This window comes from Equus quagga, chromosome 11 (genome assembly GCF_021613505.1).
Source record: "Equus quagga isolate Etosha38 chromosome 11, UCLA_HA_Equagga_1.0, whole genome shotgun sequence".
NCBI lineage: Eukaryota > Metazoa > Chordata > Mammalia > Perissodactyla > Equidae > Equus > Equus quagga.
The window spans coordinates 112368727-112390513 of NC_060277.1; the positions used below are offsets into that span (position 1 = coordinate 112368727).

Consider the following 21787-nt stretch of genomic DNA (forward strand, 5'->3'; position numbering starts at 1 on the left):
GCTTGGGAAGAGTGAAAAGATCACCCCAACAGGCAATCAGCAGAAAAATTAACATGGTATTTTACATTCTTTTTTTGTACCAAGCTTTTGAAATCCAGCAAAAAAAAAAAAACACCCCAGGTGTATTTTACCCCCCCAGTTTGGACGCCCTGCCTGTCATGTGGGACCTCGCTGCGTGCGCCCGGCCCGTCAGTACGTTTGCACCCCTGCGTTTTCTCCAAGGATGCAGCTCCGTGCGTGTAAGCAGGGCATTCGTGTAAGGTGGTAACTGCACCGTGCCCTGCCTAAAGCAGCTGTCTACCAAATACTCGCAAATTAAAGTTAATTGAATAAGAACTTGATGAATCAGTTGTCTGATTTGGTCTCATGAATTTATACTCAAAATACTAGTATTCTCTAAATTGTCATTTTGTGACTTAAAATTTTTTCTTTTCTTGGTTATCTTGAGTATGAGCTGAGCTGCTGTTTCTGCATTTTTCTTATTGGCTTTGGGGACAGCTGCTGTTTCCCTGTGAGAAATAGCTGGGTTGGGCACACGGCCCTCTGCCTCCCTGGCCCCCACGACCCACCTCCTGGGGACAGTCCTCCCCGAGGGCAGGGAGGCAGGGGGACTAACTACCAGGGACGGCTGCCACCCGTGTTCGCACACCTGCCGGTTGAGATCCCTGAGTGCTCATCAGAGACGCAATGCCAGGCCTCTCCCTGAGGGTCTGAGTCAGCCGGTCTGGGTTTGACCAGTGCTCCAGGGTGGGAAGCACTGATCTATACTCCTTGGTATCGGGAGGACGGAACAGGCCATGGGATGCAGATGACATCATCACAGGGGGTTACTTCACGTGGGCTCCCCGGGGCCACGAGCTCGGATGAAGGAAGGGCCACGTGGTACAGGCCTGGTGCGCAGGGCCTGACCTCGACACTGCTCAGCGGGGCACAGGCTTTCCTTGTGTGCCGTTTGCCCATACCCCGCTGGTCACTGGAGCGCGCAGTGCACGTCCTCAAGCAGTCCTCAGCCACCTGGGATTCTGCATGTGTGTGAGTGTGTGTGAGCGTGTGTGTAATGGGGAAGTGTCTAAGTAAACATCTTCAAGTTCCGTGCAGGGCTGTGCCTCCCACACGCATATGCCCGAGAGAGCTGCTCCAACGAAACTGCGGTGATGGAAATCCTCACACGTCCTCTCCCTCGCGTTTCTTTCTTTGTGTTGGTGTCAGAAGACGTGCTCCTGGGTTCAGCTCAGCCCTGTTGTGGGTGAAGCCACCGCCAGCACCGTGTCCTGCCCTCTGCATATGGAGCCCACCCTGCCCGCCGCTGCACGGGGCGCGGGGGCCGCCTGCCGGCTGTGCTGCCCTCCTGCTCGCCCACCTCCTCCGAGGTTGGGTGTTTTTCCGGGGAACTGAGCAGACAGACAGACAGCCCTCCAGCTCCCACTGGGGCGCGATCCTGGGAGGCCGTCTTTCTCCACAGTTTGGGCTGGCAGCTCCATTGTGGCTGCCGAGGGGCAAGGTGGTTTCACATCGTCGACTGGCAGAGGTCAGAGGTGGGCCCCTTGTAGTTGTTGCAGGCTGTCCATGGGGAGTGGACGTGCAGCGCTGTGCTTGCCCTTCCCTCCCTGGACTTAGTGTCCCCCCTCCCACCCACATTTATTACAATATTGTGTGGACAGAGGAGGGGTTCCCCTGGCTCCAGCGCTCCTAGGCGCGGCGGGGCACGTCCCGCCTGTCCTTGCTTAACCGCCAAAGCTTTGAGGCTGGGGTGTTATCCTCAGTTAGCGAGGGGCACAGCTGGGCTTCAAACTCAGGCTCCTGGGCACCGGCGCCATTTCTACCATGCCACAAAGGGGTGGGCGCCTCCTTGGCCGCCTGGGCGCTTGGAGGGGCTGCTGCCCGGTTCAGCTGTCTGACCACCTCGCTCCCTCACCCTGAGCAGGGTCTCGGGGCCTCTTGGGCAAGCCAAGCGCTGCTCTTACTCCCTGTCCACCTGTCGGTGTGAGAAGGCGCTGGTTCCACAGTCCTTGTCACTAGTGATTGGGGACAAGAGGAGGAACCCAAGGTTTATGGGGTACACAGCCCTTTGCCTCCTCCTGGGGTCACAGAGGCAGGTGCTGTGTCAGCGCCAGGCTTTTCCTGAGTAAGATCGTGGAAGAGCCACGAGAGGTGGGGAGGACTGCTCTCAGTCCCGATGAGACGGCCAAGCCTGGGGTTCTCTGGATGGGCGGGCGCTGGGCCATCCACGGGGGCAGTGCCGCTGACCGCAGGGCTCCCCTGTGGATTCACCTGCACAGTTGGTCCCACACCTGCACTCACGTCCTCTAGGCCACGCAGGCCTCCCCTCGGAGTCTGCAGTCGGCCCGCTTGCACCTCACTGCTAGACACGGTTCCTGTAGGATGCGGGCTTCCTTTTCATCCTCTGTAGCTGTATGCATATGACTACACATTCATCTTAATTTTCAATAAAAATGAAGCGTTCCTGTCTTTCCAGGGGGCTGTTTTGGCCTTCTCTCTAGACCGGGGTTCTGTCTCCAGACGCTGAGCATTGGCGAGCCCCGGGGCCCCGGAGGCCTTTCCTTGTCCCCTCCCAGCTCACGCCGCCCAGCAGTCCTGTGCTTCCTGGAGGAAATTCATGTTCAGGTGCAGGACGGGCAGATCCCCAAAGAGATACGACCCCCATGGAGTGTGACAAGTAGAAAAAAATTGCCAGACAGCTGACAACTGCAGGAGGTGGTGGCAGAGGACTGGCTAATAAGTATACCAGGTTGGTGGGATCGTAGGTGATCCTGCTGTTTTCAGATTTTCTTTGGCTTGTGAAACCTATTTAACGACTCTTAAGCATAAGACAAGTTACAAGAAAGAGAGGGAGGGAGGGGAAGGCTGGATTAGGGGAGAACCGGGCTGGGTGCCAGGTGAGCCGGTGGCCCACGTGCCCTTACCTTGGTGTTGGCCTCCAGGTAGTTGTAGAGCACGTTGATGGAGATGGTGAGGTCTCCGTTGTTGAAGGGGTACGACCTGTTCCAGCCCTGGGCCCCAAACTTGCGCCGCTCGGCCACCACAGCATGGAAGTAGCACAGGGCGAAGAGAATGCACTTGAACTCGATCTCCTTGGTGCACATCTCCAGGGTGTCCTGTGGAGGCGCACGCCCCGGGTCAGGCAGAACCCGCACAGAGACGCCCCGGGCGGGACCAGAGTCTTGTCTTTGCCAGCTGCTTTGCAGGGGTGCAGGTTGGGTGAGTGGGGTACAGGTGGGTGGGGGGTAGGGAGATAAAGCCATTTATCTCTGAGCTGGTCTTTATGCTCTGAGCTGGTCTTTCGAGTCCCCTCCCCCGGTTTGTAAAGGCTGGGGTGGGGAACACTTTCTTATTCTTGTTTCTTTCAGAAATGCAGTTTTATCACTTAAGTTCTGATTACAAATCAAATTATTGATACTACTTTTTTTCTCTTGCTGACGAAGATTCGCCCTGAGCTAACGTCTGTGCCGGTCTTCCTCTACTTTGTATTTGGGATGCCACCACAGTGTGGCTGATGATTGGTATAGGTCCATGCCTGGGGTCCAAACCCGCGAACCGGGGCCGCCAAAGCCATGTGTGCCCAACTTAACCACCACACCATGAGGCTGGCTCCTTGATACTACTTCTTAATAAAATATTCCCCAATACAGGACACTTCAAGGCTCCTTTAGTGAGACATAATGTTCCTTTGCAATTATCAACATTCCTCATCGTTTACAAACAGTATCCCAGACTCTAAGAACACCCCATAAAGCCTCCATAGGAGGGGAGAGGTGCCTAGTAACCCTGCCTTTATGTGGCCCCATGGAAAGGCACACCCAGCCCCGATTCCGAATCACAGGTCTGTGGCTTTGTGAGATTTTACTGATGAGGCTTTGCGAAGTGGGTGGCTCCTGAACACAAGGAGCTTCTGGAAGCTAAGCTGTGCTCTGCCTCATCCACTCGGCGCTGACTGTGAGTGCCTCTGGGCCAGGATCTCTGCTGCAGGCACAGGGGCCAGAAAGCTGGACGAGGGGACAGACATCCATGAAATGGTCACGGTGGTGAAAAGTGCCAGGAAAAAAACCCCACCGGTTTATTGAGAGAGGGGCCTGTCCTGACTTCCATGGAGGCCCGGACAAGGTCTGGGCAGATGTCTAGCTGGAGGCACAGATGGGGGGCTCTGTTACCCCAACATCCCCTCCAGGTTCTTCCCCACTGCCTGTCATGGAGATGGCACGATGGCCTGTGGGCCTGGGAGATGGGCCTGGCTTGTCCCTTCCAGACATCGGCTTGCAGTGAAGGCGTGGAGACCAAAAGAGAAGATGGCCCGAGGGAGAAACTCGCCAGCCCCTGAGAATGAGGGAAAGCCTGGTGTCTGCCTCCAGAGAGTTCTCACTGGTTGGATTGCTGGTCCTCAACCTCCTGGGCCTCTGGGCTATGGGGTCACAGATGTGTCAGAGGACGGCCTGGGTAGTCCCAGCCACCACCGCCTCTTCCTGTGACAGCTGCATGAAGGCAACGGGCCCCACACTTAGGAGGGTCCGCTTGGGAGGCAGTGGGGCCCAGCCTTCTTGGGGCCTCCCCTCCAGTCTTTTCAGATGCCTCGGGTGCTGGACCAAGTCAGGGAGCACTTCTGCGAGTCCTGGCCACATCCCCTGGTGCCCATCCTCACCAGCAGCTCCGCCTCGTGCCTGCGTGACAGCAACTACTCTTCCCCCACTCCTCCCTACAGCCCTTCCCCAGTCCCCATGGCCCCCCAGGGGCCGCTGCTTGCCCCATTTGGGCTCTACTCTGCCTGGGGAGCAGCTCTCTGGGTCTCCAAGGCCCTGGCATACTCTCTTCTTTGCCTCTTGGCCCTGGCTACCCCCTGCTGGCCCTCTGTCTCAGCTGACTGCCTCGGCACGCCTTCCCAGCCAGGACTGGCTTCGGTGCCGCTCTGTGTGCTGACTGGTGCCGGCTCCATACTCCTGCCTGCCTCGCCACCCACCCCTGTCTAGCACGGGCTGATTCTTCAGCAGAGTGCAGCAACCAGGGAAAACATCACGCGCCTGGATTTACAGCTATGTCAAATTGCTCCCCAGAGTCCAGAGTCACTGGACGCCTCTTCTTAGTTTCCATACTGATCTTGTTAGAGGTGGCAGCAAACAGCTCCTGGGCCCCACAGTGTGAGCAGCATCCCCCTGGGTCCCTGTGTGTTATCACGCTGCGTTTCTATTCCTGTGGCCGCGTCCACGCCCCTCACTAGTCTGCAGGCCAGCCACCTGCATAGCGGATCTTGTTCAGCGTTCTGTCCCTGTGCCGACAGCGTCCTGGGTGCACAGCATTTGCTGTTTGGAGGAAGGGGTGAGTGACCCATTGGGAATGTCTGTTCCCCTGCTTTCAGCTCTCTGTGACTTCACACTCTGACCTTGGTGGGTCCTTTGAAAGCCAGAGGGAGTTGTTAGTTTATGACTCAGATATTTTCATGTAAGCTTTTCTTTATATATTAAATCAGATATAGAAGTTATGGATTCTTGGCACAATGTACTCCATAAGTAGATCTTTGTTAGTTGTTATCAGAGGATATGTTTCTGCCTCAAAAGGTTTTAGACTCCAATTGGGAGGTCAACTGTGTGCACCCAGAAAGTTCTAGTACAGAACAGAAGATGGTCAGGTGCCGAAAGAATGAATGCAGGTGCCAGCGGTTTGCAGAAGGGAGCACGGATGCGAGGGAGGACTCCAGAGAAGGGGCGGCTTGGGGGCTGTGAGTTTGGACAGGAGGGAGGATGCACGTGAGCGAGGTCCCGGGCAGAAGAGGGAGTGGACAGACCCTCACAGGCCAGGCAGGCCGAGGCCCCTGCAGCCCATCCTGGAGTGCAGGTCGCCTGGTCGTGTTTTTGCAGCGTTCCCACAGAAGGCGGGGAGGTGGGGGGTCCAGCGTGGCGAGGGAGGGAGACCTGGGCATGGCCAGACACAGAGCCCAGCGAGGCCAACCTTACTTCTCCCGTCCGTCACCCATCGCCCTCCAGCTGTGGGGGCTGCAGCCCCACCCATCAGCAGTTGGCCTACCCACCGCGTCACACCTCAGGGGAGTGAGAGCAGGGACCAGGGAGGCCCTGCGGCCCCAGCAAAGCTGACTGGCAGTCAGGGAACCACCCTTGGGAGCTTGGCCCCTTCCTAAGGTGCTCGGACAACCAGGGACCCAGACCGCATTTGCCTGTGCTGACTTGCAGGTCATGAAACTGATTAAAAATACGCTTTTTTGTTTTATAAAGGTGTATGTGATGGATACTCCTGTAGCACTTTAAATTGGTTGCGTTTTGTGTGCAGTCTTTCAGGAGTATATTGATTTTGCCATGCAAGGTGTGTGCGTGTGTGTGTGTGTGTGTGTGTGTGTGTGTGTTGCGGATGGAGCGGATGGGTGAGAACCAGCATGGAGTCTGGTGCTCAGCTTTGCGGGCCCAGAGACTCCATTTGGTCTGGGTCATGAAGGTTGCTCAGACTCGGGGACTGACGCTGGGCACGTGCAGAGGGGAAGCCGCCCTACCTGGGTGAAGAGGTCCAGGGCCTTGTGCAGGTTGGCGTACATGCCTGTGGGCGGCTCGTTGGTGATTTTGATGGCGTTCTCCAGGATACCCTGGGGGATGATGTGGGACTCGGGGCTGGGGGCGGGCTCGGCGCTGATGAACACGCGGTAGTCCTCATGGCTGCCTGTGCTGTAGCGCTCCACCTTCTTGTCCAGGGTGCTTAGCCACCGGGCCACCAGGTGGATGTTCTACAGCCAAGACCAGGACTTAGCGCCCACTCACTCCTTCCCTGCCCTGAGTCCACAAGGATGGGTCACTCGGCCGTGTCCCCTGGTGGGGCAGGGCAGGGCTCTTCCTGTCAGCACCCGTACTCCCCACCCTGCCCTCCACCCTGGCGGGGGCGCTGGACATGCTGGATAACTAAGCAACTGAACTTGTGCTCATTCATCCAAGCCCTCCACTCATGGCAAGTCCTTCCCGCCCTCCACTGCATAAGGCTGAGATTTTGTGATCCCCGCCCCTCCTCTGAGAAGTCTGGGGAAAAGGAAATGACTTGAAGCCGAGGTCTCCACCTGGGACCAGGCTAGGCCCTGTGCATTGAGGTCAGCCCCCCGTGGGGTCTGTGGAAGCTGGGCTGGCCGGCCAGCCTGCAGGTGCTTGTGGGGCAAGTGGGGATCTAGGGGGGCCGTGGTGCTAGGGTTCGCCCGAGACGTGGAGAGAGTGCCTCCTGGGCCGTTGTCGCTTCCCCCCTTGAGGGGAGGCTGGGGGTGCTTCGGTCCACTCAGGGCTTTTTGTCATTTAAATAGTATCTCTCTAGGGGTTCTCTGGCATAAAGCCCAGTGTCTCTCTCACCGCTGCGGAGTCCCTCTCGTCTGAGCAGTCCTGATGCCCCACGCCTCCCAGCTCACCCAGGCAGCGCCTCCTGCCTCCTCCGTGGGTGGCGGGCTTCCCAGCCACGTTTGTGAATGCGAGTCCCACAACCTGCTTTCTTGCCGGCCTTCAGGCCAATCCCCAGGCCACCTCAGTGGGGGGAACCCCCACCCTAGAGGCGCAGGCACCCCTGTACCTGCAGAATGACCCAGTGTCCCCTCTCCGCAGCCACATCCAGAGCATTCTCAGCCACCACCTCCTGTCCCTGCCCCAGGGACACGTTGTGGAGTTTCCCATTGTCTATGGTAAATCCCAATTTTTTCCCTAAAGGAAAAGAAAAACAGGAAAAGCACGGGGTGATTGAATGACAAAGGCTGAGGCACCGTGATCCACAGCTGGGAATTCCACACTCCCCGTTTTTTTACTGTGGTAAAACGCACATAATGTCAAATTTACCATTTAAAAAACCATCTTAATGCCTACAATTCAGTGACATTTAATACATTCACAATGCTGTGCAACCATCTATGTGGTTCCAGGACACTTTCATCACCCCAGAAGGAAATCCCGTACCCGTTGAAGAGTCGCCCTCCATCCCTCTCCCCGCAGCCCTGGCAGCCGCTAATCTGCCTTCTGTGTGTGGATTTACCTATTCTGGTTAGTGCAGATAAACAGAATCATCTAATGGGGGGGCCTTTGTGTCTGGCTTCTTCCCCTTGGCATCATGTTTTCAAGGTTCACCCGCGTTGTAGCATGTGGCAGCACTTCATTCCTTTTTTTTTATTATTGTGGTAACGGTGGTTTATAACATTATATAGATTTCGGGTGTACATCATGATATTTTGATTTCTGTGTAGATTACATCATGTTCACCACCCAAAGACTAATTACCATCCATCCCCATACACATGAGCCTCATCACCCCTTTCACCCTCCTCCCTCCCCCTTCCCCTCTGGTGACCACAATCCAATCTCTGTCTCTACAGGATTGTTTGTTGTTGTCACTTCATTCCTTTCTATGGCTGAATAATATTCCATTGTGTGGAGAGACCTTATCTCATTTATGCGTTCATCTGCTGATGGACACGTGGGCTGTATCTGCCTTTGGGCTGTTGTGAATGAACCGCACTTGTTTGAACACCTCTTCTCAGTTCTTTGAGTGTATACCCAGGAGTGGACTTGCTGGGTCCTACGGTAATATACATGTAACTTACTGAGGACCCACCACACTGCTCTCCAGAGCAGCTGCACCATTTTACATTCCCACCAGCAATGTACAAGGGCTCCAATTTCTCCACATCCTCCCAACACTTGTTATTTTCTATGTTTTTGATAATAACCACCTCACAGGTGTCAAGTGGCAGCTCACTGTGGTTTTGATTTGCATCTCCTGATGACCAATGGCGTTGACATATGTCCCTTTCTGAGGCCATCGCTTGCGGGCTACACTTACCCAGGGCTTCCACGTCTTTCAAGGGGTCAACTCCCGGGGAAAGGATGAAGAAGATTGGAGTGGAGGGGCTGCTCTCCTCGTAGGACTTGGAAAACTCAACGCTCCGGCCCTCCACAAACTTGCTGCCCATCTTCTCCTCCACGAAGTTCCTGGGGGAGACGCGCTTAGTCAGACCGCAGGGGGAGGGGGCCGGTGGGCTGTGACCCAGGGGCAAGCGTTGTTTCCCTGGTGGACTTTCTTAAGCAGGGAAAGGTCTCTGGCCAGAAAGCGAGGTCTTTACAGGGGCTTTCCCCTGTGCACAGGAAGGCTGGGGGGGGGGGGGGGGGGCGCCTCCCACCCTGGCGGTGTTTGCTCCCGCTGGAACCTGCAATGCACTTGTCCTCGGAGCTGCCTAGTACGGACAAGTGAGAGGGGGCCTCCACGAGCTGAGGCTGCCCGTTTTCAGAGGCGCACAGGTCAACTGGGAGGGAACACTGGCTGCAGTGGGGCCATGATGGGCCGCAATTCAGGACGTTCTAGGAGACCAGGCCCCAGCACCAGGCAGCCGCGGATGCTCAGGGCCCTCGATGCTCCCAGTGAGGGGGTCAGTTTCTAGCAATTCCCTGTTTCCCACACGCTTCGTATCTGCTGTGCAGACAAGGGCAGCAAGAAGGAGCAGAACATAGATTGGTCCCTGTGTCCTGGCTATCTCCCCCGACTGGGGGGTTTGAGGAGGAAGGAAGTGACATGAGAGCCATTCTGGTGAGTTTCAAGGACCACAAAGCATGGGTCATCAGAAAAATCAGAGAAAATAAAAAACGACTTTTCATAAGCACCTCTCTTTACATAAAGGCCTCTCTGTTCCGAGCCCCAGACTCTCCATTTTGAGCCCCATAGGCCTGGGGTTAGTCAAGGCCCCTGTTCTGGGAGATCTAGCATTGTTCATGGTGACCTTGGATCTCGGCTCCGTTCCCCGCTCCCTTGACCACAGATGGCTGAGTTTACTACATTCTGAAGGGATCAGAGGAGCTAAAACTAGGAAGATTGTACCGTCCAGCCCAGTCTGACAGAAGGTCCTGGCGCAGCACGCCCAGGCAGAGCTCGTGCGTCCTCCGCGGCTGGCTGAGTGCTCTGAGCATCTTGTAAGCCCTTCAGGTGGACCTGTTCCCTTAGAGGCCCCCTCCTTCCCTCTGATTCAACAGAGTATCTGCCAGCTGGAGCCAGGCGGGCCTTCCCACTCCCTCGGGACTTTCTGGGGACACCTTTATCCGTCGTTCATCCTCTGCTCCGGCCTTCATGGCTTCTGTAGTTTCCTGAACTGATGCTGACTACAGGCCGGGGGTGGGATGCTGTTCCTGATGACCTCCAGTGGTATTCCGTTCCTGCCTTGGGAACTGACTCAGAATGTAGGTGTTGGGATCCTTGTCCAGGAAGGACTTCTAGAATGTACCAAGTCACCAGGTCACTAAATCACTGTTGCTAATGATGTTGCCAGGCCACATGGTCATTCTCTGCGAATGAATTGATGCAGGAGAGTGTGTGGCTGGTTCCAGGCGGGCTGCACCAGTCCTAGCGCTGTGTCCTTGGCACCGGAGTGCTGGAGCCAGCTCCCAGGGGTCAAACCCGGGGGCAGCATTTACACCACGGAAACTGGCAAGTGTGCAAACCAGGGCCTTTTTTCGGAGAGCCAGTTTGCCAGCACACCGCCCCACTGTGGGCGATTTACCCCCCTCTCTGGGCCTGTGAACTGGGAATGGTGGAAGAGGCTGCCTCCAGGCATTGTTGGAGGGGCCCTGTGAGTTAACACAGGCGGGACATTGTGAGCGTGCCCTTGATGAGTTTGCTGTTACTGTTCGCTGTCCATGGGAATTTCCTTGCATTGAAGCTACACTCCTCTATATAATTAGGAAGGTAAATCTGCTGTCCTCAACATTACACAAATGTCACGGGCCGTGATTTGGGTTCCCCTGATGTTTGGGTCTCCCACCGCTGCTAGGCGCACTGATGCTCACGCAGTCTGTGTTCATTTCCTTCCTCTCCATCACCAGTGTGCTTTCACGTGTGCTATCTCAGGATTCTCAGAAGCGCTCTGGAGGCGGCTGGTGTGGACCCCCCAAAGTACTCAGCTCCCCAATCGGGCGGTGTTCCCGCTGCAATGGTCCGGTGCCCTTCACTCAGCCCTCCCAAACTTTGTCCCACCTTCTGCCAACGCCGAGTCCAGGACGCTGGCCTGCTTTCTCTGGGACCAGCATGACTCTCCTACTTCTGCTTTCACTTCACCCCCTTCCTCCCCTCCCGCCCCATAACCCCTCCCAGTCCCTTTCCTCTTCATCCCAGGAAGACAAAGCAAAACAGAAAGGTCTGTGAATAACCGAGGGGTGTGAGTCAGGCCTCCACTTGGCCGGAGGGGAATTCTATTAGGGACGTGGGCGTCTTTTGGGAAATCAGGCTGCTTTCAGGCTACCGGGACAAATAAAAAGCAAAGACCTCAAAGGACTCACAGCCCCTCCGAGAATGGGCCTGGGCTCGTTTCCCTGTGGACCCCGTCCTCCCTCCTGTGGCAGCTCCGTCCTCAGCTGGGGGGTCAGGAGGGGCCGAATTCTCTCCACTCCAGAAGAAGATGGATGACCTCACAGACGTCTACCCTGGGGACCCTGAGCATTGGATACGTGACGTAGCTATTCCTGGAGTCCTGTGCAGTGACAGGCCCAGCGGGGGAGTGACAGGAATGGGGAGCTCAAAGGCCTTGGTGATTAGTTTTCCAGTCAAGGAGGGGTTTCAGGTCCAGAGAAACTGTTCATGAAATTAGAACAGTTCTCTTTGCAAACGAGCCCAAACTGACAAAACTAAGAGATTTACTTTAAATTTAGCCATTGAGGGCACGGAAGTCCTCAAATGCTGATGGCTTTGCCATTGTTTTCTCCGCACAACATCCTAAAATGACTCTGTGTGGCCACGGAGGTCATGAATGCCCATCCTTTTTTTTTTTTTTTTTTTTAAATCTTGGAGGCTCACTTGGGGAGTCTTGTTTTCCCATCATTTATCCCGGGGTATCCCTCCTCAGTTAGGTTAGTGGGAGGCGAAGGGTCCCTCTAACCACCTTCTGAAACACTGAGAGCTAAGGAGAACTCAGAAATGGAATCGGCAGACAGAGTAGAATCCCGCCTCTGTCCCCCAAGAACGACACGGGCCATGCCTCGATGCCTCTGAGCCTCATTTTCTCCCTCTGTGAAATGGGGAGAAGGATGTCCACAGGGTGCCTCACCCCGTGGTGGTGGCCAAAATTGCACACCTGTTGCCTTGGCGAGGGCCGGGACAGGGACACCCAGGCCCCGGGAGGGCGGGGACACTCACTTGACGGCGTAGGTCATGCGGTCCGGCCTCATGCACCTCACCATGCAGAGCTTCTGCAAAGCCGTCTTGTTCTTCCACTCCTTGGGGAAGATTTCCTTCTCTGGGGCTTCTGACTCCACAAGCTTCTTCCACCGCTTGGCTGATCCCTCAATGTCATTATCCAGGTTTTTGAACTCATCCATCTCCGAGAGGGCCTGGGGGCAGACAACCCTTCCAGCTCTCCCCAGGTTCCACCGGGCTCCTCCCCTGAACGTTCCTTAGGAGGAGCCCAGGGCCCTGATGAAACAGTGAGCTGCTGGTGTCAACCACACCACGGCCAAACCAGAGAAGCGGCTGGGAACCTGGGAGGGAGGGGTCTAATCTGGGGAGGTGACTCTGGGCTGCTCCTCAAGAGGGCTCTGGAATGGAGGCCATTCTCGTCTCAGGGGACCACCTCTTCAGGTCTCGTTGAACTGAGACCTTGAAACCTTGGGACATGAGGGCTCCTGAGTGTGATGTCCAAGATCGGAGGAATAACCTTTACACTGAACTTTCCTGGAAATGGGAGGTGAGGGGAGCAGCGGAGGGTTGACTCCTGGACGCGCCCTGGGGCCTGTCTTGGGGCTCAGCTTGCCTCGTGCAGGGACCGTGCAGGCCATAATGTACGGTGTTGCATTCGAGGAGGGAAGCAGAGTGCCCCGAGAGCTGGCAGGCAGCACATCGCTCCCGGCCCTACCTCAGGGCGCCCTTGTTTTACTGAATGTCATGGCCAGTAGCACCTTGTAAACATCCCCAGCTGGAGCAGGAAGGGCCCAGCCTCGGGGAGAGAGCACACAGCATTCAAGTGTGAACACCGACCTTGATGCCTCCCCATCCCTGGTGCTGCAGGAAGTCCACTGGCGACACGACCCCAGCCTTGAAAGGGAACCGCAGGAGGAAATCCAGCTCGACTGGGTTCAGCTCCTTCTTCATGGACAAGACCTGGGGGACAGGGGCTGCTTAGATGTCGTCCCACAATAGTGGGGCGGGCGGCCAACAGCCCTTTGGCAGGAGCCCGTCACCGGCGCTGGATGGATGTCGAGGAGCTCGCACCGCCCCCGCAGGGGAAGCACCGTCCTGTCCCTTTGGGTCGGGGCAAAACTTGGTCTTCACGTTTTTTTTTAAATTGTGGTAAAATACACATAACATAAAATTTACCGTTTTAACCCTATTGAAGTACACAATCCAGTGGCATTTAGTATGTTCACACTGTTGTACAACCATCACTTCCATCTAGATCCAGAACAATTTCATCACCCCAAAGGGAAGACCCGTACCCGTCAGCAGTCTCTCCCCATTCCTCCCCCCCAGCCCCTGGCGACCACCAATCTACTTCTCGCTATAGGCGTGCCTGTTCTGGCTACTTCATATGAACGGAATCATACAATGCGTGGCTTTTCGTATCTGGTTTCTTTCACTTAGCATGTTTTCAGGGCTCATCCATGTTGTCGTATGGGTCAGCACTTCATTCCGTTTTATGGCCAAATAATGTCCCCGTGCGTGGAGAGACCACGTCTGGTTTATCCATTCATTAGCTGATGGACACGTGGGCTGTTCCCACCTGTTGGCGATTGTGAACGGTGCTGCTGTGAGTGTTTGTGTACAGGCATTTGTGTGAACGCCTGTTTTCAGTTCCTTTGTGTGTCTCAATGTTCTGGGTCATATTCAGTGTCACCTTGTCACTTGTGCACGCCAGCCCCCAGGGGTCCCCGACCACACTCAGTGGCCTGGCTAGACGTTACCTGAAACGTAACCTGTGCCAGGAAGATGAGTTTGTCTCGCTCGAAGAGCCCGCGGGCCGTGTACATGTAGACGGAATAGGTGATCTCGTCCGTCAGGTTGATCACGCGCTGTTTCACTTCCTCGGCGGGGGTGGTCCTCTGGATGGCCTTCTCAAACACCACGTTGAAGGCCTGGGGAAGGGGCACGGGGCGCATGGCGGCTTGCAGGGCTGGGCTCTGGTTTGTTTCTCTTGGGGGCGGAGATCTGGGGGCACCAGGGGGAGAGCCCCTCCCTGGGGTGCTGGCGCTGGACAGATCCTGTCCCCTGGCTTCGTCTCCTCACCCCCATCTGCCCTCAGAGGGTGAACAGGCACCACCCCAATGGTTGGGGCGCCGCGGATGCCAGGCGCCCCGACCAGGAGCCAGACGCGGCCAGACCTTGAGCGAGAACTGGTAGATGGGGTTGATCTTGCTGAGGTCGTTCAGGATGAAGTACAGTAGGGACGCCCTCTCCGCAGCCGGCCGGTAGTTCTCTCTCGCCTCATTGATTTTCACTTCGGTGATTTTCGCCTCTTGCACCTGGAAACAAACAAAAGAGGTTTGAGTGAAACCAGCAGGTGGTCAAAGCCGGTGAGCAGATGGGCCCACGTTGTCCAGAGCCCTTGGCTCCCTCGGAAGCTGTCTGGGAGGACTGCCGGCAGATAGCCGGAGGCTGGATGGGGACCCCTGCCCCTTCTCCCTGCCCCCAGATGCCCTCGTGCGACTGTGGCTTCTCTTCTCAGTGACCATTGGAGGAAGCCCCTCTCAGCCCAGCTGCCGGTCCCCATGTGCTCTGGCCGGGGGCTCAAGGGGGTGGCCCGGGAGATGGTTTCCCACCTTCTCCTCGATCTCGCTGGCCGTGTGTTTGGTGGTCTCCAGGTTCTCCACCAAGGCAGTGTCTCCCAGAAAGTTCCCCGACGCGGCCGACAGACGGGCCAGCAGAGAGTCTTCCAGCTCTTTCAGTACAATCTTAAACTCGTTTTGGGACTTGGTGAGGTTCGCCTGCAGGAGCAGAGACCCGGGAAGGGAGATCAGCCATTGGCACCACCTGGCTGCACAGCTGGGCGCTCGGGGCCTCTCCGCAGCTTAGCCAAGGCCCCGGGACTCGGACAAGAGAAACACGTCCAGCCTGAAAGGCAGCGGCAGAAGTGGGCGCCCCAGAGCAGTGCAGGCCCTGCTCCTGGCCTCTGTGGCTGCCTGTCATCAGCAACCGTGTGGCAAGGGCTTGGGGACCGAGGGGGAAGCGTGGGGCCTGGGACCCCTCTGAGCCCCCATGAGTAGCTAAGACAGAGTGAAGGAAGTGGCCAGTGCGCAGGGCCGAGCAGTCAAGACGACTCTCATGGGGCAGCAGTTTGTTGCCTTAGGGCCGCCCGGGCGCCGCTGGGACTCTCTCTTTCGGTGAAGCGGTCATTTGATTTAGAATTAGCTTTGGGAGGCAGCACGGAAGAAGAGTGACTCATTCTGTTGTGCAAAATACATTCAGTGCAACATCCCCACTGGGTCAGGGAACCTCACGGTGACCCGCTGCCCTTCTGTCCCTGAGTCGGACAGCTCTGCACCGCGTGTGGCGACGTCAGGCCGCGTTACCTTCAGCTGCTCAAGGTCCGGGCGCTCTTTGGCCACCACGGCGGCCAGGAGCTGGTCCTCAAGCCCGTCCCTGGTGACCAGGAAGTTGATCAGGGTGCACTGGGCCTGCATCTCGGGCTTGTAGTGGGGGTTGAAGTACTTGCTGTGCAGGATCAGGCGGAACTTGGGGTGGTACTCCACCTCCTTGTCGCCAATCTTAATGAACCTGGCCGTCAGGGGAGGAAGGGATTAGAGGGGGTCCTGACGACCAGCGACAGCAACACAAACACAGACCACCTTTCACGCCAGCCTGGCCGCCTGTCCCCAGGCCAAGCTGCTCTCTTGAGCCCTTCTTTGGTCACTGGGAAAGGACTGTGACTTTCCTCGCTCTAATCCTCTTCTCCGGCCTGTGACCCGGCCCTTCCAGAAGACACACCTGCTCTTTCTCCCGCTGCTTTGTTCTGATCTTTGGAGTAATGTTGACTCGATTCTGGCTGCACATCATACTCACCTGGGGAGGCTTTACAGAAATCCTCTGCCTGGGTTCAGCCCCACAGCCATTAACATCAGAAAGACACCGACATCCCAATTCAGAATGCCAGTACATTCTGGAAGCTCCCCCGGTGAATCTGATGAGCAGCCAGGGCCAACCCGGGTCTGCTAATCCACTGTGGGGGGTCTCTTCTCTCTGGCTCCCTGCTGTCATCTCTCTTCTTTCTGATCGAGCTCACTTTTGGGGCCTCACTTCTCCCCTTGGGTATCACCAGTCCTGCCAGGCCCTTCTCAGAGCCCAGGACATCCGTGTGCTTATTTGCCACCTCTGTTCTGGGCTCCTGCACGCACCCCTGCATTTAAAAGTGGCTCAGATCAACTCTGATGTTTACATTTTTAAAGTTAATTTTTTTTATATTAGAAAAGCAATACAAGCTCAGTGCATCGGCCAGTAAACAGATAAACACAACATGGCACACCCAGAACATGGACTATATCCAGCCATAGAAGGGACGAAGCACGGACACACGCTATGCGCGGATGAACCTCGAAAACACTCCGCTCAGTAAAAGCAGACACAAGAAGGCACTTGTCGTGTGACTGCATTGATAGGAAATGTCCAGAAAGGCAAATCCATGGTGACAGAGAGCAGATCGGTGGGTGCCAGGGCCTGGCGGTGGCAGGGAATGGAGAGGGACTGCTTAGTGAGTATGGGGTTTCCTTTTGGGGTGATGAAAGTGTTTTGGAACCAGATGGAGGTGGTGGTTGCACAGCCCGTGAGTGTACGAAATTCCACTGAACTGTTCAGTTTCAAATGGTTGATTTTATGTTATGTGAATTTCACCTGAATAAAAAAATTAGTAATATAGGCTTGAGATTTGCAAAATGCATCAAAAGAGAAAGAAGAAAACCATGATCATTAAGGATCGCCATCTGTAGGTAATCACTAATAAAATATTGGGGAGGACATTCCTAACTGAGGTGTGGCCCCACAATCTCTCCCCTGGTAGCCGGGGGTTCTTTCACATGAGCATTTTGCTAACATCCCTGTTGCCCACCAGGAAGGCAAAGGAAATTCCCGCACTCTCCCTCTGTACACAGGCCAGACCTCACCACTGAGGGTGTTTGCGTGGGTCAAACCACAGAGGTGGACACAGCAGCTTACTTTCCCTTTTTAATTGTGTTCCTGCCCAGTAGAGCGTCCAGCACAGGGTCCACAGTTTCGCCAATGTTCTCGATGAGCAAGATGTCCCCTTCTGAAATGGCCTGCTCGATGATGTCCAGGTAGCTGTGGGCACAGCACAGGAGCCATTTAATGACAGAGGGCTCAGTGACGGTGCAATCGTGTGCCCCAAGAGGCAGCCGTCAGAGCAGGAAGGCCCGAGGGAGAGGTGACCAAGGGGCCAATAACCCATTCCTGTCCGCAACTCATCCTTCCCTAAGGGGAACCCAAAGACTTCTGTGTAAATCACCACTGGGCTTCCGGGAATGGAGGTGACAACGGAGCTGCGTTATGGCTGTAGAGCCAAACATTTCACATCTGTGTCTCATCCATCTCCCCAGCACGCTGGGAAGGCACGCAGGGCAGCCTTTGTTACGGCCATTGTTTCTCATCTGTGACGAGGACATAAACCACACGAGAGATGAGAGATGAGAAAATGACCAGCCTGCAGTCTCCTGGCCAGCAAATGGCGAGACGGGACCCAAGCCAGGCCGGGAGCCAGTCAGTGCTTCCTCCCTGCAGGAGCGGCAGGTAATGGGGGGAAGGGAGAAGAGCCCAGAGTTGGATTTTTTACTATTGGTGCTGTTACCCAAGGTCAAATATTAAAAAACGAAAAAAAAATCCACCTGTGGGCCAGTCTTTAAAGCTCTGTCCATCCATTTAACAAGTATGAAATGCCTAGGGTGTATTTCCCAGCACAATGGCCCTCCAGCCAGCGGCTGCCTCTGGAAGCCCTCCTGCTTGCACCGTCGTCACGCACCTCTTCTGTCCCAGGCGGATGGCTTTCAGCTCCTTGCCGTATTTGTTTTTGATCCACTTGATGCCTTGCAGCTGGGCGTCCACGATGAGGGGCCAGCGCTCCGTGTTGCACAGGATGGTGGCGTTCTCAGTGGACATGCGGTCACTGGGGAGGCCCTGGTTGTTCCAAGTGGCCACGTCTGCATCATCGGTCAGCAGACTCAAGGGGTCCAGACCCTCCGTGATCGGGATGGGGACCTGCCGAAGGGAAGTGCTGTTTCTTAGAAAGGGTGACGTGACCTTATTGCTCTCCAAATAATACGGTGGTTCTGCGGTTAGACAGTGGGCGAGCCAGGCCATCTGGGACAAGACAGCCATTTGTATCACCCTGACAAAGCAGCTTGGAACCTGGCCAGGAAGGATGTCAGCATCGGCCACACTGGGCCACAGTCTAAACCCTGAGCGGCCGGAGCCTCAGTCGCAGGAGCGAAGGTGAGCTTGGGCTGGGTCTGCCCTGCTGGGGACCTCCCCAAATTTCCCAAGGGACAAACGTGACCATACCTCTTACCTTTAGTTTATTTATATAAGGGATCCAAAATTTATCCATCAGCTCATTTCGGTATTTCTTGGTGAAGTAGCCCACGTAGGAGACGAAGGCAGAAATCAGCAGGACGTCCCCACACAGAGTGATCCCCTGGCTTTTGAAGTTCTCCACCGATTCAGCCCAGCGGACGTTTTCTGACGCCAGTCCTCCTACCAGCCTACGATGAGAACATGGGGCGGGGCGGAGGGGGGCGGTAAACGAAGAGCGCGCTCTGGGTGAAAGAGAGGATGGGCTCGAAGACCCAGGAAGGCCCTCCTCCACCGTTGACTCCCAGGAATCTTCAGAGCTTCGAACACTTACAGGACTTAGTGCTTCAACAATGAAAATGCTTTGGGGGAAATGTTTGGGAAAAAATGCTTTAGGGAAGCAAAATGAATGCTTTGTGGTGGCATCTGGGAACACTGTGCTTCCCTTCTCCAAGCCATGTGCACTGATGTCACATCTATGCTGACGACATTGGAGCATTTCGCCCCCGTGCGAAAGCTGCTGCCTGGACACCACTGAGCCCACCCTTGGGCTAGCAGGAAGTCTGGATAGAGGCGGAGGCTGGGTGGTGGCCATGGGGGTGCGTGTGGCATCCAGGGGGCACCTGGCCCTGTGTGGAGTGGGGACTCCAGGGTGTGCAGCGTGCTTCTCAGGCCACTGGCCCCAGGACTGGTCGCTGACCCAAAATGGCACACCATGAGCCTGAGAGCGTTGACACAATTGTTGAAAGGGTAGGGCCCCATCCAGCCCACTGTGCTCTGTCTGCAGCACCCTCCGACGAGCCCTGACTTGCCAATGGCCGAAAGATCACTTTGTATTCTTGGCAGGTGAGGTCCGGTCCCTCGGGTGGTGATGTCTGCACCTCACTGAGGCCAACCCCAAGCAGCACGGGGATCTCCTGGGGTCCCTACAACACACTGACGACAACCAGTCAACGGTCACCAGCCACTGGCGCGGAGGAAATACAACCAGGAGCCACACCCTAGAACTGACTCCACCTGCCAGGGTCCTGGTGCTCACTTTAAAAAATATGGCAAGAAAGCTTTACAGCTGCGCTGTCCACTAGGGCAGCCGTGAGCCACACGTGGCTGGTGAGCACTCGAGCTGCAGCTGGTCCGAACTGAGACGTGACTGAAGGTGTACACATGGGATTTCAAGGAGTCAGAATGAAATATGCATAAAACATCTCACTGATCATTCTTATGTTGATCACACGCTGACGTGATCAGATTTTGAGTTATATATTATCAAACTCAATTCCATCTGTTTCTTTGTAGTGTTTTAAGGTGGCAACTGGAAAATTTAAAATGATAGACGTGGCTCATGTTGTATTCCCACTGGAAGCCGCTGCTCTGGAGTCCACATGCATTATATACACTAGAAAGTGGACGTGCGCTGTCAAAGGACCCTGGAAGCCTGCCCCCTGCACCCTACACCACGGTTTGGCTAAGGGTGGGTTACAACGGGGTGCTGCCCAGAGTGAGCCCCCGTTGATACAGTGTCCAGGCAGGTCTGGGTTATCTGGGGCTCTGCACTGCAAAAGGTCGTGTTTCCTGAAGGTCACTGAATGCATGGGGGTCCAGAGGGGAGGGGTGGGACTTTGGTCAATAATTAGTCATTAGGTTTATCCTCATGACTTTGTGCTGAAAAAGTGAAAGCTGGGATGTTGCTGCTTCCACCTGGGGCTCATTCCTCCCCCTCCCAAGGCCGTTCTGTGGGCTCGTCCCTTTCAGGGCATTGGCAAGACAGGAGGGTGGCCTGCGGGGAGGAGCGAGCTACCTGTTGGCCAGCGAGATCACCCTGTTGGTGGCATCGGCCTCCTGTTGGCACTTGATTTTCTCAGCTGTCGCTTTTTCAAATGCCGACGTTAAGTTGCTCAGGTTGGCGTTGAGTTCCTGGAAAAACAAGATGGAAGGCCCCAAAATCGAGCAACGGGAGGCATTCCCAGCCCCCCTGGGAGCGTGGCCGAGCCCTGTGACAGTTGGGCAAGGAACGGAGCTTCCCATAAATGCCAGGAGCCCTCTGGGGCACAGGAGCCTCGGACGCTGAGTGGCCTCCTGGCCTGATCTGGTCCCCACAGTGGCCTGCCTTCTCTTGTGCTGCTTAATCATTCACGATGGCGGGCCGTGCCAACCCCTTTTAAACGGAGATATTGACGGGCGGCGTGAGCAAGTGGCTCTGGGGTTTCCCTCGGGATGCGAGCGAGCTCTTACAGCGATCTTGTTTTTGATGCGAGAGAGCTTCTCCTGCGCCTCAGCCAGCTCTGCGTTCGCCTCCTCCAGGGCCTGCCTCTTAGGGGCCACGTCGCAGTACACCTCATAGAAGCGGACGATGTTGATGCACCAGGAGCAGAGGCCCGCGGCGGCCGTGGACTTGGAGCGGATGAACTCGGGGTCAAACGTCGGGTTGCCTTGGTAGGGCCTGAGAGGGAACAGTGGGGCGGCGCTGGCGTGGGCTCTGTGGGACGCAGGCCCACGTGGTGTGATCTGCCAGCCTTCCGTGCTGCCCCCGTGCATGCGTGCACCGCTCTGGCCACTGACTACAAGCGAGAGCAGTAGGAGCGTAACGAATTTTCTTTTTGGTATCTTAACGATTACAGAAAGAAGGAAAAATAAAACACAGAATTCTGTCCCCTGAAGTGGAGTTTGGGGTGGGGAGGGGAATGGACAGTAATGATTTAAGGCCTATATTCCAGATGAAGGAAGGAAACCAGCATTTTTTATCCTCTCTGTTCCTAACGCTTTATGTGACTGGTCTCATTTTCCTTCTCCAACGTCTCCATTCATAGGCAAGAAAACTGGGTTCAGAGAGGGTCAGACACTTGCCCAAAGTAAGTGACAGCAAGTGGTGGAACCAGAGTTTCTCCACCAAGTTCTCTGGTTGGGTGCCGTGTGTCAGTGCCATCCTGAATGCTTTGCAAACGTCAGCTCCTGGAGCCTGCCCCCGCCTTGCCAGTGTCGTCCCCCCTTCTTACTCTGGGTAAGCAGGCCCAGAGAGGCTGAGCATGTCTTCCCAGGTGACACAGCTCAGAAGGGGCAGCCCCGGGACTCCTGCCGAGTCAGGCGGCCCCAGGGGCCACCCCCGCCCTGGCTCTGCTGGGCCACTCCTGCCTCCCCAGGGCGTGGTGCCCTGTTTTCCAGGATCACCACAGTGAAGGGAAGGAGCTAAGGATGAGATTTAAAAGAGACAACAGTGCAGGTGTCATCTTACAGAGCAACCAGGAAAAATGCCCCAGGTGCAGTTTAGACACTCTAGAAA

The 21787-nt window shown here is 55.8% G+C and overlaps 1 protein-coding gene across 1 annotated transcript in view; it reads right to left on the bottom strand.

Annotated features, from left to right (window-relative positions):
• Positions 1-21787, bottom strand: part of DNAH17 (dynein axonemal heavy chain 17) — a 117405-nt gene that overhangs the window by 10648 nt on the left and 84970 nt on the right. Inside the window, exons 61-75 of the mRNA XM_046677445.1 lie at positions 20743-20950; positions 20309-20424; positions 18509-18701; positions 17963-18198; positions 17146-17268; positions 15510-15714; positions 14760-14924; positions 14322-14462; positions 13905-14075; positions 12982-13104; positions 12145-12338; positions 8812-8960; positions 7555-7682; positions 6509-6736; positions 2925-3116 (exon numbers count right to left, since the gene is read on the bottom strand). Coding sequence (XP_046533401.1) covers positions 2925-3116; positions 6509-6736; positions 7555-7682; positions 8812-8960; positions 12145-12338; positions 12982-13104; positions 13905-14075; positions 14322-14462; positions 14760-14924; positions 15510-15714; positions 17146-17268; positions 17963-18198; positions 18509-18701; positions 20309-20424; positions 20743-20950 — 2572 coding nt within the window. The remainder of the gene's footprint in view (positions 1-2924; positions 3117-6508; positions 6737-7554; positions 7683-8811; positions 8961-12144; positions 12339-12981; positions 13105-13904; positions 14076-14321; positions 14463-14759; positions 14925-15509; positions 15715-17145; positions 17269-17962; positions 18199-18508; positions 18702-20308; positions 20425-20742; positions 20951-21787) is intronic.